The sequence below is a fragment of the Anolis sagrei genome, chromosome 1 (assembly GCF_037176765.1).
Source record: "Anolis sagrei isolate rAnoSag1 chromosome 1, rAnoSag1.mat, whole genome shotgun sequence".
In the NCBI taxonomy this organism is placed as follows: Eukaryota; Metazoa; Chordata; class Lepidosauria; order Squamata; family Dactyloidae; genus Anolis; species Anolis sagrei.
The window spans coordinates 289,726,144-289,742,868 of record NC_090021.1 but is presented as its reverse complement, the minus strand read 5'-3'; the positions used below and the strand labels follow the sequence as shown (position 1 = coordinate 289,742,868).

General features: G+C 38.6%; 1 protein-coding gene across 2 annotated transcripts; it reads right to left on the bottom strand.

Moving 5' to 3' along the window:
- Window positions 1-700: 700 nt before the first annotated feature.
- Window positions 701-16,627, bottom strand: CCDC32 (coiled-coil domain containing 32). 2 transcript variants are annotated; one of them, XM_067462846.1, is made up of 5 exons: window positions 13,995-14,110; window positions 12,670-12,826; window positions 9,969-10,216; window positions 7,568-7,724; window positions 701-3,725 (listed from the first exon to the last, which is right to left on the bottom strand). In XM_067462846.1, exons 3-5 carry the CDS (start codon window positions 10,201-10,203, stop codon window positions 3,587-3,589), a joined length of 531 nt encoding a protein of 176 aa, XP_067318947.1. In that variant the 5' UTR covers window positions 10,204-10,216; window positions 12,670-12,826; window positions 13,995-14,110; the 3' UTR covers window positions 701-3,586. The 2 variants fall into 2 exon arrangements, with proteins under 2 accessions (XP_067318947.1, XP_067318948.1); XM_067462847.1 differs by lacking the exon at window positions 701-3,725 and adding an exon at window positions 16,589-16,627 and having other exon boundaries at window positions 7,564-7,724.
- Window positions 16,628-16,725: the final 98 nt, after the last annotated feature.

Sequence of the window (16,725 nt, the reverse complement as noted above, 5' to 3'; positions counted from 1 at the left end):
CAAATTACAAGGAGAAAAATTCCACTGACACTTTGGGAGCCCCAAATAGCCTAAAGGTGCGTGCTTTGCTACTAAGCAGGTTGTTTTTATGAGCCTCCAAGTTAACTCCAACTTATAACAACTTTACTACAAGGGATTATTGGCAAGATTTATTCTGGGGTTGGTTGCTTTACACCAGTGGTTCTCAACCTGTGGGTCCCCAAATGTTTTGGCCTTCAACTCCCAGAAATCCTAACAGCTGGTAAACTGGCTGGGATTTCTGGGAGTTGTAGGCCAAAACACCTGGGGACCCACAGGCTGAGAACCACTGCTTTACACCTTCCTTGTTCAAGTGACAGGGTGTGACTTACCCAAGGTCACTCCGTGGGTTTCTATGGCTCCTGAAATTCTAGAATCCTGATCGAGCATTCAAACACTACACCTCTCACTGGTCCTCAGAGTAAGCAGGTAGCTGGCACTAATGCTTTCTACTCTCTAAAATAACCAATACATTAAAGACTACAGACTTCGGAATCCTTAAGCTTATTCTGAATAGTTTGAAATGAACCATTCCCTACTTCCAAATCTTGTTTCATATCCTGTTATCAGTTGTGATTGCATAGAAGGAAACCTACCTGTGTAAACAACTTAAAATAGATTGACATTACTACATTTAGATAGAAAACGTGAGTTTTTCCAGAATGGGGAAAAGTGAACCAAATGCAGAAATAACAATTAATTTTATTACACTTTAATGGGAAATTGAACTCCAAAGGAGAGGGAAGTAGGGGGGTTTGTTTTGCTTGAAATAGCTCTACTTTTATGTATATATATCTTGCCTTTCTCCCAGGATAAGACTTGCCATGTGAGTATATAACAGAACTATTTAAAGATTCTTTCATTTCACATTTAAGTTCCTTATTAGCTTTACAGCAGAAGAAACATACTTCAGCATCAAAATTTAAGTCACAGTTCTGAAATCATATGATCGTCAGTCATACCATGCACTTCTTACAGATATATATATATTGCTGGATTTAGATAAAAGTTATTAAAACTTATTTGTGAAAAGGTATCAACTATATAAATAGTCAGTATATAGATTACACACAATACAACAGCAAAATACGTAGCTCACAATCTACAATATCTCATCAAGAATAGGAAGAACTTCAACTAAAGATGAAATCAGATGAACTAATACAATGTAAACTTCTCTTACTTTCAAACATTTTGGCTAGCAAACGTGGTTGACTCTTTTATTTATTGATAATTTCATTCAGATAATACTGCTCTTTGATTTCAGATAAGAGATAATCATGACATATTTACACTCCTTCCTCACAAAAAAACCTCTTCCAGAACCACATTTTTCTACGTCCACACTTTGTAATATGTCAGATTTTCCCCAGGCACAAATTTCAAGTGATGAGGATATCAAAGCATTTTATAAAAGCCTTCTAACCCTGATTTATTTCTGCTTGCTGGTGAACCTCAACAAACTCACACTTGATGTCACTTTAGAAATGGTTTCAAATCAGTTTTCTGTATCCTTGGACCAATGACTTCACCAGGTAGCCACTCAGAGGGACCATTACTGACAGCTTCTCTGGTGACAAATTTATTCAGGCTTAGTCTGACATCAATACTGTCCACAAGTCAAGCCTGACAGGTTAAAACCTCAATGTTTTTAAGAAGTGAAAAACTAATGGAAAAGAAAGGGCATTCAAGCAGGAGGCGGAGAGACAGCAGAAACAGTAAAGGGAGCCAATGGGTAGGAGCGATAGAGATGCTGAAGTCGCGGCATGGGGTGAGGCTACAGAACAAATACCTTCACACAAAATCAGTGAAGCAGGAGGGACTAGATCAGTGGTTCTAAACCTGTGGGTCCCCAGATGTTTCTGACTTCAGCTCCCAGAAATCCAAACAGCTGGTAAACTGGTTGGGATTTCTGTGAGTTGTAGGCAAGACACCTGGGGACCCACAGGTTGAGAACCACTGGACTAGATCATCAGATGATGGTCATATTAATGAAATATATCACCTACTGCAGCTCCCTGCATCCTATTTCAGCTTGTTTTATGTGTTGTTTTGTTTATTCCAATGCATTGCACAAGTTTATGTCCAGATTTTTCCCCCAGAATATACTATGCTTGCTTCTGGCAAAAAAAAGAGAAAAGAAACAGAAACATGAAATATTCTTGGTAAAATTCTTGATAAACTTAGACTATAAATAAAACGAATTAAAAAGCAAAGTACTTCCACTTCAGAGTAATTGAAGTCCAAAATTATGAGTAAAGTACTCCATGAAGTACTGCAGTATGAAAGACAGTTTCTTTGTGGCAACAACAATATTAACACAGAAGTGCTGCATTTATCCAAGACTGAAACTTTCTGGATATGGAGCAGTTATTTTGGAGAAACCTAAACTCTGCATGAAGTACTAGTACTGAATTCAAAGACTGTTTCTTTGCGGGAACAAGAACAATATTAACACAAAGAGATTTTTCACTCCCTAGGAAATGCTTCATTTATTTAAGGTTGAAACTACCTCATGGTGACCTCAATGTTTTGTTGTATAACTACAAATAATGGGCACAGGAACATTCAAAACAGACGCCCAGCTGCTTTTCACTTCTCTAGAGATAATCTATCTTTTGGGCTGGTTAAAGTTATGGGAAAGATGTTGACAGCTGCATGTCACAGGGATGTTTCAACCTTAGAAATTATCCATTAAATAATTATATACTGGGAAACTATATTTGCAAGAATTATGGTTTCTAATGATGGATGTTGTGATGTTGCGTGGCTGAAGTACTGGGTGGCATTTCTTTACCTGGCTTAGCTTTGCTCCTCCATTACACAATACACTGTGCAGGAAAGGGGTAGCAAATGGCCTCAGAAACTGGCTGGATCCTCACATCAGGACTCAACTAATGTCTGCACTCATCAAGTGAGGCCATAGAAAAGGAGACCCTGTCATTTGTGATCACAGATCAGGGCGAATGTTCTTCTCTCAGCTAATTGGGAAGCAAAGGAATGTCGTGGGGTGGCCCTGTGGGCTGTAGTGAACCTTTGTGGGCTCATGATTGAGAGGTTCCTCTCCATGATGGAAGGAAGAGAGGAAGAGTAAAATGTTTCTCCTGCAGTGGAATTTGAATGGCAACTTTCTGCACATTCTGAGGCCATTTTGAACCAGCTAACAATACAAAAGAAGATGGCATAAAGCATATTTCAGAAACAACACTACAAAACTACAAAAATTATCTGGGAATGATGCCAATACAAATAAACAACAATAGGAGATATTACAAGTGAATTAGCTGACTCTTTAACTTGAATGCTCAATTCCAGTCCATGTAAAATTTCAAATGTGCATTCATTGACTTCAATCATCTTCACAGATTACATATGTCTAATTATAAATCTGTGACAATATAGACATTCCAAGTGGAATAGCTACTGTAAGCTAGAAAGTGCGAGGGGGGCAAAAGCTACTGAGCAGACAACAATTGGTCTACCTCAGCCAATTGTTGGCACTTCCCTCCTCTTGGTTTTTTAACAAATGCTGCCAGCCCCTGTCTTGGAGGCAAGGTTTCACTGCATTTCACTGTTCCACAGCCATGGCCTCTTCTTCACTCTCTTGCTTCTCAACACGAGCTTCAAGGGGAATCAAATACTGTATTTCCTCACTGCTGACAGCAACTTTATCAGGCTGCAACCAACGCTTCAAGTGCTCCAGGGTGCTGAAAACAGAAAATACATATTAAAGTACAGGGAAGTAGGAAAGAATAAATAGAAAAGAACATAATCAATAGGTTCCTACAAGCCTTTCTGACTCTCTTCAGTCTCTAGGTAACAAAAGACTCGGCCTGGAAAGGCCCACCATCAAATTCTAATAAGATTTACAAGCAACTCCAGGGTCTTTTAATCACTTGCTGGAACAACTTTTATTACAGAGATACAATGGTGACAGTCACCATGATGTAGTGGTTTGAGTGTTCCACTCGTTTTGAATCCCCACTTGGCGATGAAAAGTCATTGAGTGATCCTGGCTACATTGCACTCTCTCAGTCTCAGAGGAAGGCAAGAGAAAAGCCTCTCTGAAAAAGTTGTGCCAAGAAAATCCAGTGGTAGATTTGCCAAAAAGTCAGAAATGACTTTAAGTTACATAGCAAACACAACGTTGTTTTTTGCTCCTTGGAGGAAGTGCGGCATATAAATAAAATAGCCAAATAGTGAGGACATCACTCTCCAAAAACCATAGTTCCACATCCACGCTAAGCCACCAAGCCTGGACAGGAGATTCTGCCATCCCATTACAAGAAATATTATCTAGGGCATGGTTCTAGGAATCAAACACATCTAGCACAATGAAGAAAACTACCGTAAAAGGTCCACGGAAAGCAAGCCAGATCAGCTTCACTGGGGGAAATCTTTCTCATATAATTAAAAACATCAGGACAGCAACCATCATTTTGAGATAAAATCTTCGCCATAAAAGATGTGAGATAAGTAACAACAAATAATGCATTCCCTTTGTGGTAGATTACCATCTAGCATCTCTTAACAATTAGAGAGTAAGCTGTCCATTGCAAACAAATTCAAAACATCTTACTACAACCTTTGGCAATCTTCTAGTTAGAGCTAAGGAGACTGCTGGTAAAAGCTGTCCTAAAAACACCAGCCATCCAGGATCACACCCTTGTGACTCAAAGTGTTCAATCATCTATAAATATCTTAAGCAACCCATCACTTGCCAATCCTACAATCTTATTTATCTGATCAAATACAGGCAGGCAGGATGTCATCTTCAGTATGTGTACATCACAGACTTGTGTACACACTGTAGCTTGAGCTTTGAGTATGTTTTTAATCTGTTTTTATGGATTTTAACTGTGACTTTAAAATACCATTGACATTTAATTCTGTTTTAATGTTTGTATATTTGGAGATTTTACATTGTATTGAAATGTTTTTATAATGTAAGCTGCTTTGAGTCTCCTTTGGGGAGAGAAATAGTGGGGTATAAATAAACGCAATAGTAGCAGTAGTAGTAGTAGTAGTAGTAACAACTGTAAGTCTGCTATTCTAACAAGGAAGCCAGAACAACCAGCAGCCTGGCATTTTTGCTTGGATTACGGAAGTATTAAAAGTGATCATTTGATAATGTAAGGCTTCATGTGTTTGCTTTCGTTACAGATAATCAGTTGCTTTAAACAGGAAACGTTACATACAGATTATCGTCAGAGGAGGCCCTGCTCTCGATCCCACCTGCTTCACAAGCATGTCTGGCAGGGATGAGAGACAGGGCCTTCTCTGTGGTGGCGCCTCTGCTGTGGAACTCCTTGCCCAGGGATATCAGATTGGCCCCCTCCCTTCTAAGCTTTCAAAAAACCCCTGAAAACTTGGCTCTTTGAGAAAGCTTTTGGAGCCTCAGCTTAATCAGATAAACCTGAATTGGAAAACGACCTAGGAATGGCTAAGACGATGGAACGGATGAGGAGTGAATATGACGACATAGTTTTAAAAAATTTATTGTTCACTGGTTTGATGTTTTTAGATATAGTGTAATGTAATGTTTTATTTTTATTGATGTATGTATTTTATATATGGCATTGAATTGTGCCGATTGTTCGCCATCCTGAGTCGCCTTTGGGCTGATATGGGCGGGGTAAAAATGATATAAATAAATAAATAAGTGATTGAAAAGTATTCCAAATGAATTGCTCTAGAATTCCACATTTGGGGGAAAGGTCCTAACTGTGCTATCCCCAACAATATAAATTGTGTGTATAACAGGAGCATACTAAATAAATGTAAAATAGTCTGCGAAGGAAAAAAAAACTTTCCACAAAATAGATGATATTTGATAAGCTATTTTTCAAAGATTATGACACCTAGAATCTTCTATGTTATCTGGGGATATCAAGAGTTGTATGCCAAAACGTAACTTTTCCAAGATTTTCAAAAGAGGACAAGGAAAGAAAACATGCTGCTAAAATGAAGGGAACCCATGTCTTTGTTGCACTTTGGTGTCAAGAAGGTGGCACCAATTTTGTAGAAAAATCAAACAAATACCATAGAGCAGGGCTTAGTGACATGGAAGCTGTCAGTTTGCTCATTATTTCACAACCTTGAACAGAAGCCCTCAAGGTGTGAAAAAGCAGCCTGAAAATGGGCAAGCCATTTGTACTCAATGTATGTAATCCCATTTGTATCAAACAAGCTTTCCCAAGCTTACATGGGTCAGGTTTAAAACCAGAGAGAAAGCGGAATGAAATAACGAGCAATGGATATTCAATTAAAAAGGCCTCCAGCTACAAAAATGCCAGCCCAAGTGAAAATGCTTTGAATTAGTTTCATTGAGGTCTCAGCTAAGGCAAAGCTTCTGAACTAGATTTTTAAAAAGCTAAAACAAGTCAATACAAACCCTAGAGCGCTCTTACATTACTGCTAGACATCCCAGAGTTTAGAAAACGTGAAGAACAGTAACACTTTGACTACTCATTTTACTCCCTAACCACAGATGCCCAGAGGAGAAATTGTATGTATGCTGTAGTTTTTCAGCAGGGAAGTACTTAACTCTGGATACAATCAAGAGACATTCCCCCTCTAGCATGAAATGAACCTTTGGCCCTCCAGACACTGGCCCTACAATTCCCACAATCCCTTATATAATAATAATAATAATAATAATAATAATAATAATAATAATAATAATTCAATTTTTTAAATTTATTTTCCAGGGTGATTCAGGGCAGATTCCAACATACAACGGCAAACATTCAATGCCTACATAGGACAAACAAGTACTGACATAATAATCCAAAAAAAAATCCCACATATGAAAATAATATTAGAACCTAACATCACTAAATTAAACCAAACATAATAGAACAAAAATTATACAATGACATAAAATCTGAACAGAAAACATCCACATTGATTTACAGAAGCCAACTATCATTCACAAAGTTCAGCATGGCCCTTATCGTTGGCCATGCTGAAAGGTGTCTTGAGGGCAATAGCATTCCTTTTCCCTTTCTATGCTGTATCTAGGACTGGATCCTAGCAGGGAGGCACTGCCTTAGGATCATGAGAGGGGGAAGGGGAGGCACTGGTAGGGTGCTTAAAGGATTGGTCCAATGTTTTATTTGTGTATGGGGTTATTATGGTTTAATATGTTTAATGGTTTAAAATGTTATTTATATGCTTATTGGTTCTAGTGATTTTATGTTATGTTTTATATGATTTGTATAATGAGGCATTGAATTTTTGCTTAGATGTATGTTGTACGCTGCTCTGAGTCTCCTGAGGGGTGAGAAGAGAGGGATAGAAATGAAGTAAATAAATAAATAAATAAAAATAGCACCAAAAATTGGGCAAGTACAGCTTAAACCAAACCCCTGAAAATCCCTTTTCACATAATATTCAGCATCTCTATAAGTATGGAAGGTCTCTGTGGGAATTCAGGAAGCTGTAATCTAACAATAACATTTCCAGATGTTAAGACCACTTGATAAAGTTTCAGAGGATAGGCTCCTCACACATCAAGGAGCCGGAGTTGCTTACTATGGCTTATTACCTCTCGTCTGAATCAATTCCTTCCATATAAAAGTCAGATTCTGATTTCTCCTGCAGAAATCTGTCCCAGCATTCTTTCTTAGCTTGAGAAAGAGTGTGCAGCATATCCTTGGAGGTCACTTCCTGAGACAAACCCTTTATTCTCATTAATCTTCTCTCTAAGGAAAGAACCAAACAAAGAAAGGAAATAGGTTTCAGAGCTAGAAAACACAGAGACACCTTGAAGTCAATGATTTCTAATCCAGCCTCTCAAACAGATTTCAAATAAAATGCAATTGCTGATTAAGGCATCTCTTTTACCATACTGGGATATCCAGAGATGCCCTGACTTTGAGGGACAACAGATGAAAAAGAACCTACATGTAACAGGTCAGTGAATTTCTTCCCCTCGTCTTCACTGTCCACTTGTGTTCACATTTCAAAACCCACATTAAACATTTTTAAATGCTTGTGGATCAAAGTTTACTTTATGGAAAAAGTACATTTTAGTTTTTAAAGTATGGCTTAGTATTATTACTTCTTTATTCTCTCGAAATCCAGGAAAATGAGAGCTTTATTTCCCTACTCAACAATAGATTAATTGTATACATCAGTGGTTCTCAACCTATTCTTCACCACAGGCCCTCTTTTAAATATCTTGGTTGTGGATCCCCTAGATTTAAGGATTTAAGACACTACACTGCATGAAATAATTATTTCACTTTTCTTATAAAGGTCCTTCAAATTTAGAGAGAAGGGGATATAAGTTAATCTCTTAATGCACACACTCCTAATATATAATATTTTGATTATAATGATTCCATATGAATTTAAGATAATAGTATCAACACTAATAATAGTAATCATTGAATAGTTTAATCCTTCGCAGATCCCCTGTGATGACATCACAGCCCCTAGTCTGGAATGCATAAATAAGATTAATGCTCACAGACAAACCTCTTTAAAACTTTCTACTCAGTTATACAACAGACTGACTTTTAACATATTTAACCTGGGAGGAAGTCAGCTTTAAAAAAAATACATCCTTATTTTTTAGTTCTGCACAACATGAATATTTGTTGGTGGGGCTCACAAAGCCCTGGCGCTTTGCTACTCTGCTACTAAATGCGCACGCCCAGTGTGAAATACATCTCACCATGTTAAACAGTGGATGTGGCTCTTAATGAGACATGCTGCATTATCACAGGATGTCTACGCCCTACATCCCTGGAGAAATTATACTGTTTAGCTAGTATTGCACCACCTGACATCCGTCGGGAAGTAGCAGACTGTAATGAAAGGACCAAGGCATTGACATCTCCAGCCCATCCTCTGTTCAGATATCAGCCAGCAAGCTGACGCCTTAAGTTAAGATATAGCTTCCAAAGATCTCCACAGATATTCGCAGGAACACCTCAGCAAGTGAGAGTCCAAAAGTGGCAGGTTAAAACCCTGAACCTCAATCAGTGGCTGATACCAGATGAGAAACTTCCCCCTGGGCGCAGAGAAGACTGGGCAACTTGGAAGGCACTGAACAGAATGCGCTCTGGCACCACGAGAAGCAGAGCCAATATTAAGAAACAGGGGTACAAAGTGGAGTCTACAACATGTGAGTGTGGAGAAGAGCAAACCACAGACCACCTACTACAATGTAGCCTGAGCCCTGCCACATGCACAATGGAGGACCTACTTACAGCCACACCAGAGGCACTCCAAGTGGCCAGCTTCTGGACAAAGGAAATTTAGTACAATGCCAAGCTTTTGACTTTGTTTGTGAGGTTTTTTAATGCATTATAATTGTATTCTCAATTTGCTTCTGACACGATAAATAAAACAAACATAAGCAGAAGCCAATGATTAGAAACCTTGCTTTTGTGGATTGCAGCTCCAGAACTCTCCAAAGAAGAAGGGAAAGCCCATACAGACAGGTGCATTTTGAGATTTGTTGTCTAAAAAGCAGCTTTTCCATACTTAATTGGAACTATTTTCGTAGTAATTAACAGTTGAAATGCCATATGCTTCGTGCAAAAGATTAGTGCATGAAGGCAACAAAAACCCTCAAATACAATCAGCCCTCCACATTTGATGGGTTGGGGTACAGGACCCCAATTAAAATAAAAAAAACTGGTAATAACAAAATTGCTATTTTTTACCTGAGATGACACAGCTCTAGGAATTTCCAAGTCTTTCAGCATAACTCTATGGTCAACTTCCACTGGAAACTGAACTCAGAATTGTATTGGACAGCACAGGGATTCCTTGAGAGATGTTCTCTCTAGAAATTTCTAGTCTTCCAGCATGACCGGAAGAAGTTGAATACAGAGTCAAAACAGAGACCCTATAGATTCCTAGAGACATTTTAACAAAATCCACAAAAGTAAAAACTGCAAATGGCGAGGGACCACTGTTTTGGATATACTGACCTAAAGATGCCAAATAAATCTCAGAATCCTTCAGTGGTGCCCAAGGCTTCAGGTCTGCCGCTTGGTAAGAGGTGTCCATGACGTCATTTTGGACATAACAGTCTGCGAAGGAATCTGCAAAGGCATTGCTAGACTCTTCATTCTGATCTGGATGTGGCAGCGACGAACATATTTCAGCCCATAAGTCCTGGCTGGAAATAGTGACTATGGAGTCAATGCTTTCAATCATGATCATAATGGTGGATCTCCTGAAAAACAAGTCAAGTGTTGATCATGAGCCGCTTCACTCACTTTTTACACAAATGTCTTCTTCTTTTAAACCACAAAGATCAGAAGCCCGGGAGACAGTCCAAACAGAAAATGAATTGTTCAACTGGTCAGCGAATGCCTATTATAATCCAGACATCTAAATGTTTTGACCTAACAGCTTTGATTGCTGCAGAGGCCAATGGTTTCTCTTTGCCATCTTCAAAATCTTGCTATTTTCTCAAATTTGAAAATTTTGCTTATCCCCATTGCCAAGCAAATAAACACAGTGGGGGCAGCACAGGGCATAACCTCTACTTCAACCCCAACACAGTTTCAACCAAACTTGGGTATTGTTTTTATCGTGTCAGAAGAGACTTGAGAAACTGAAAGTCGCTTCTGGTGTGAGAGAATTGGTCATCTGCAAGGATGTTGCCCAGCGAACCCCAGGATGTTCTACCATCCTGTGGGAGGCTTCTCCCATGTCCTTGCAAGGGAAACTGGAGCTGACAGATGGGAACTCACGCCATCTCGTGGAATCAAACCACCAACCTTTAGGTCAGCAGTTCAGCCAGCACAAGGGTTTAACCCACTGCAGCTTCGGATTTGGGTATAACAAGTCACAAACAATACAATTACCTTAAAACAAGTGTATAAAATTACATTTCAAAAGCAATTCAGTCAGTAGGATCCAAATTATTTTATTGTGTAAAGAACAACATTTTCTCATTACATGTTCAGGTATGTTAACTCTAAATGACCAGTTTCAATGCTACTCTCTCAAGAAAAGGTAAAGGAAAAGTAGCAAGTAGAATAAAAATTACTTTTCTAACGCTACCACAAATAAAGTAAATTCTCTTTTAAAACATTCCAATTCCTAGCTTTACCTTTGAACATAAAAATCTCCAGCAGGTAACACAAAACTTCAAAATATTCTATTTATGTATTTATTATATTTTACCCTGCCCTCTCTCACCTCGAAAAGGACTCAAAACAGCTTCCAAATTGAGAACAATTTAATGCCATACAAACAAACCTATTCTAAAATGCATTTTGAGTCTTTCAGGATTTTAATTGTCCTGCTAATGATACAACCAGTCATGTTATTTCCTAGTGAACTGAGGGGAGAAAACTGCTTTGAACATTAGATTAGCATGAGATTCAGATCAACTGAATATTTAGTAAATAATGAGCAATTTATATACAGATTTGGTGAAGTGATCCATTGATTAACAATGAACTCATTCTCGACAGATTTTAATGAAACCAAATGGCATTATCCACACAAAAGGTGCAAGCAGACTTCTCTATAATTCCAAATTTTACATAAATTCAAACAAAAGTGGTTGTGGAAAGTGGAAAAATGAATTTCAAAAAATTGTTCAGTGAAACTCAGGTACATTAAGTGACCAGAACATTTTAAATAACATGCTGTATGGTGCTTTAATTGTTACTACTTTAACAATGTTTCATGTTTTATGGGATTTTAATTGATTTGGTTAAACAATTCTCAGTTCAATGCAATTTTAATATTTAGAAGTTGTTGGTTTTAAATTGCATTGCTTGCAATAGTGTGAGTTGCTTTGAGCCTCGTTTAAGGGACAATAAAAGGTAAATAAAGGTTTGCCCTTGACATTAAGTCTAGTTGTGTCAAACTCTGGAGGGTGGTGCTGATCTTCTAAGCTGAAGACACCTACTAGGTCATGTGGTCAGCATGACTGCATAGAGCGCCGTTACTTCCCAGCAAAACGGTACCTATTGCTCTACTCACATAAGTGCTAACATACTATCCAGTAATTTGTTTGGCAGATCTATTCTAACTGGGACAAGCAATTACATTTAAACCTATGATGCTAACGCCACAGAAAACACATGTCTTCATGTTTTCAAATTGCTAGGTTGACAGAAGCTGGGGCTAACAACGGGAGCTCTCCCCGTTTGCAGATTCTAACAGCAGCTTCTATTCTGTTGCTTAGCGGTTGAACCCACTGTGCCACTGCAGCCTCTTTAAGAGACAACAGAAAGGTACAAATATAGTAATGATAATGGTGATGCATCAAGTTATTATTATTACTATATTTATATCCAGACTGAAAGGAGCTCTCAATACCAGAAACAGTACAAATTGCAATGTAAAGCCTACAACTTATAAACATCAACAGATAACTAAACAAAGAATGGTTAAAATCACCTAAAACCCTGAAAACCTGTCAACAAAACCAATGAAACACTAAAAACGTCCTTCTTTAAAAGCCTGCCTGGAGAGAGCAATGGAAACACTTCAAAAGGGGCCTTCTGGGTGAAGACCATCATAAGAACAGAGATCCCAGGAAGGAAAAATGATAAATCTTCCAGGAAGGATGTAGGCCTTGCATGGTTTCCTTGGCAACTGCAAGCGAATGCCTCTGCTTGCTATGGGCCTCCTCTCACCTAGATTAGCCCTAAGACCCCTTACCTGGGAGGCCAACGCTCCTCCTCCTCCGCCTCCTGCGTCTTCAAACAAATGCCACAAAGCGAAGGTGCCTCAGCAGCTCTCTGGAAGAAGGCAGCCCCAAACTAGCCAATCAGCGAATAGGGCGGGGACACGGCGCCTTTTCCTGCTCCTCTGTTGGCTGGAAGAAAACGTCTATCACAACCAGTCCTAGGGAAGAGGGAAACCCTGGGGATTCATTCTCACAGGTTCTCACAATAGACTTCTGGTTCTCAATGGCCTTCAGTGTGTGTGGGAAAGTATGATGGAAATTAAAACTGTTATTGATACACAATACATCAACATAAGCTCACTATGCTGGGTTTTGTATTGGGTCACATGTCGGACACTTCCCAAGTGTCTAGGATGGTGTGATGTATCGGCAAATAATGCATGCAGATCCGAGTAGGGTGGCCCTTTGCAGCTGACAGATGATAATTTTGTCAGTGCCGATTGTCTTTAAGTGCAGGCCAAAGTCTTTAGACACTGCACCCATTATTATTATTATTATTATTATTATTATTATTATTATTATTATAGCATGTTTTGTATCCTGCTTTAATCTCTAAATTCAGATGTAAAAGGGCTCAGAACATTAAAAAACAGACCTCACCTCTGAGGATGCTTGCCATAGATGCAGGTGAAACGTCAGGAGAGAATGCCTCTAGAACATTATTATTTTTTATTTTTACTAAACTTTATTTGTACCCCGCTAGCATCTCCCAAAGGACTCAATGCAGCTTACAAAGGCCAAGGTCTCAATACACAACATAACAATACACTTAAAGCAAATTAAAACAGTTAAAGCAGTATTAAAACAACAAAACCACAAGCAATAAACAATACATCAAACAGGATAAAATTAGGTCGGACCAGAGTAAAGGGTACAGGATTAAAAAGTGCTGATGTGACAGGTGATATGTAGGGATTACATGGCCATATAGTCCGAAAAAACCTACAACCAGAGGCAGCCCTAGGTAATTTTCAACGGTAAGCAAACACTATTTTGGTGCCCCCCTCATCCAATCACTGATATATATTTTCTGTTCGTCGTGGGAGTTCTGTGTGCCATATTTGGTTCAATTCCATCATTGGTGGAGTTCAGAATGCTCTTTGATTGTAGGTGAACTATACATCCCAGTAACTACAACTCGAATATGTCAAGGTCTATTTTCCCCCAAGAGCGCCTCAAGAGCGCCCCTGGGCAAAATCAACTATACTGCAAATGCTTACTTTGCGTAATGGCTTGGGCCGCCCCTGCCTACAACAACCTATTAAAAAAACTGTGCAATTTAAAATCCACAACTTACAAATATTACGTTGTTGCTCAGTCGTTTCTGACTCTTCATGACCTCACAGACCACCCCACGCCAGAGCTTCCTGTCCATCGTTGCTGCCCCCAGCTCCTTCCAGGTCGAGTCAGTCACTTCAAGGATAACATTAATAATAATAATAATAATAATAATAATAATAATCGATTGTGTTAAAAAAACAAAGTATGGATTGTCAATGTTGCAATCCCAGGTGATAGCAGAATTGAAGAAAAACAACTGGAAAAGCTGACATTATATGAGGATTTAAAGATCGAACTGCAAAGACTCTGGCACAAGCCAGTCAAGGTGGTCTCAGTGATGATTGGCACATTGGGTGCAGTGCCTAAAGACCTTGGCCTGCACTTAAACACAATTGGTGCTGACAAAATTACCATCTGCTAGCTGCAAAAGGCCACCTTACTGGGATCTGATTATTCACTGATACATCACACAGTCCTAGACACCTGGGAAGTGTCTAGAACTGTGTGATCCAATACAACAGCCAGCAGAGTGATCTTGTCTGCTGTTGACTCATCTTGTTGTGTTTCAAATAATAATAATAATAATAATAATAATAATAATAACTTTATTTATATTCCGCCCTATCTCCCTGAGCAGTAGGGCATTATTTCCTGGAGTATGGACTGGTTTGATCTTCTTGCAGTCCAGGACTCACTCAGAATTTTCCTCCAACACCCCCGTTCAAAAGTGTCTATTTTCCTTCACTCAGTCTTCCTTATGGTCCAGCTCTCGCATCTATAGGTTACTATGGGGAATACCATTGCTTTAACTATGCATATCTTCATTGCCAGTGTGATATCTCTACTCTTCACTATTTTATCGAGATTGGTCATTGTTCTCCTCCCAAAAAGTTTACAGTAATCTTCATGCCTAGAAATACAAAGTCTGTCACTGCCTCCACGTTTTCTCCTTCTATTTGCCAGTTATCAATCAGTCTGGTTGTCATAATCTTGGTTTTTTGAATGTTTAACTGCGACCCAGCATTTGCACTTTTTTCTTTCACCTTGGTTACAAGGCTCCTCAGCTCCTCCTCACTTTCGGCCATCACAGTGGTATCATCTGTATAGTTTGGCACCACATATCTAAGGTTGTTAATGTTTCGTCCAGCAATTTTAACTTCAGCCTTGGATTCATCAAGCCCTGCATGTCACTTGACGTGTTCTGCATACAAATTGAATAGGTAAGGTGAGCGCATACAGCCCTATCATACTTCTTTCGCAATCTTGAACCAGTCTGTTGTTCCATGGTTTGTTTTTACTGTTGCTACTTGGTTGTTATACAGATTCCTCAGGAGACAGACAAGTTTGCTTGGTATCTCCATACCACAAAGAATTTGGCACAATTTATTATGATCCACACAGTATAAGGCTTTCGTCAATAAAACAGAAATAGATTTTTTTTCTGAAACTCCTTGCCTTCCTCCATTATCAAGTGGTATGTCATTTCTCTGCCTTTTCTAAACCAAATATTAGACTTTTAATACTAATATTAAACTTTAAAAAATAAATTAAAATGTATTTATTTATTTATTAACAACATTTATATCCCGCTCTTCTCACGCCGAAGGGGACTCAGAGCAGCTTACAAGTTATATGTACATACAATATATTATATTATTAGCACAGAGCAGTATTAATATTATATATTACTATATTGTACTATACCACTATACTGCAAAATTAAAAAAATTACATGTAATGATTCATAACTATATTATATTGTACTATTATTATATTGTATTACAATATTATGATCAATTTTGTATATACATACAATATATTATTAGCATAGTGCAGTATTATATATTACTATATTGTACTATATTACTATACTACATTATACTATATTGTACTATATCACCTTCTGGGCACACAGAAAACTGGGTGACTTGGAAGGCGCTGAACCACCTCAACAAGTGAGAGTCCAAAAGTGGCAGGCTAAAACCCAAATTCTCAATCAGTAGCTGATACTGGATGAGAAACTCCCTCCTGGGCACAGAGAAGACTGGCCGACTTAGAAGGTGCTCAATAGACTGTGCACTGGTACCACGAGATGCAGAGCCAACCTTAAGAAATGGGGCTACAAAGTGGAATCCACGACATGCGAGTGTGGAGAAGAGCAAACCACAGACCACCTACTGCAATACAACCTGATCCCTGCCACATGCACAAGGGAGGACCTTCTCGCAGCAACACCACAGGAACTCCAAGTGGCCAGCTACTGGTCAAAGGACATTTAATAGAATACCAAGTCTGCAAACTTTGTGTTCTGTTTGTTTGTTTTAAGGCAATACAATAATAATAATAATAATAATAATAATAATAATAATATAAAATTACATGTAATATATAATATATAATAATTATATGTACTATTATTATATTACAATATTATGATCAATTTTATATGCACATACAATAGATCATTAGCAATATAATAAAAATAATAAAAACTATTAAAATAATCAAATACCACCCCCGTTTCCCTCTTAAGAACTTTCTTCTTTCAAACCTATGGGAGAAAAAGCGTAGGAATAGCAAGTGGCCTTTAATCAAACGCTGTCTTCTTACACTTTCCCCAGAGTGCAGTTCCCCGTTCATCCACGCATATGGAGGCCGCCTAAGCAGAACCGGAAATAGAGATTGAACTCCGTGCCATTAACTGCGCCATATTGGAGCCGGGCGGAAGTGCCCTTGCGCGCGCTTTC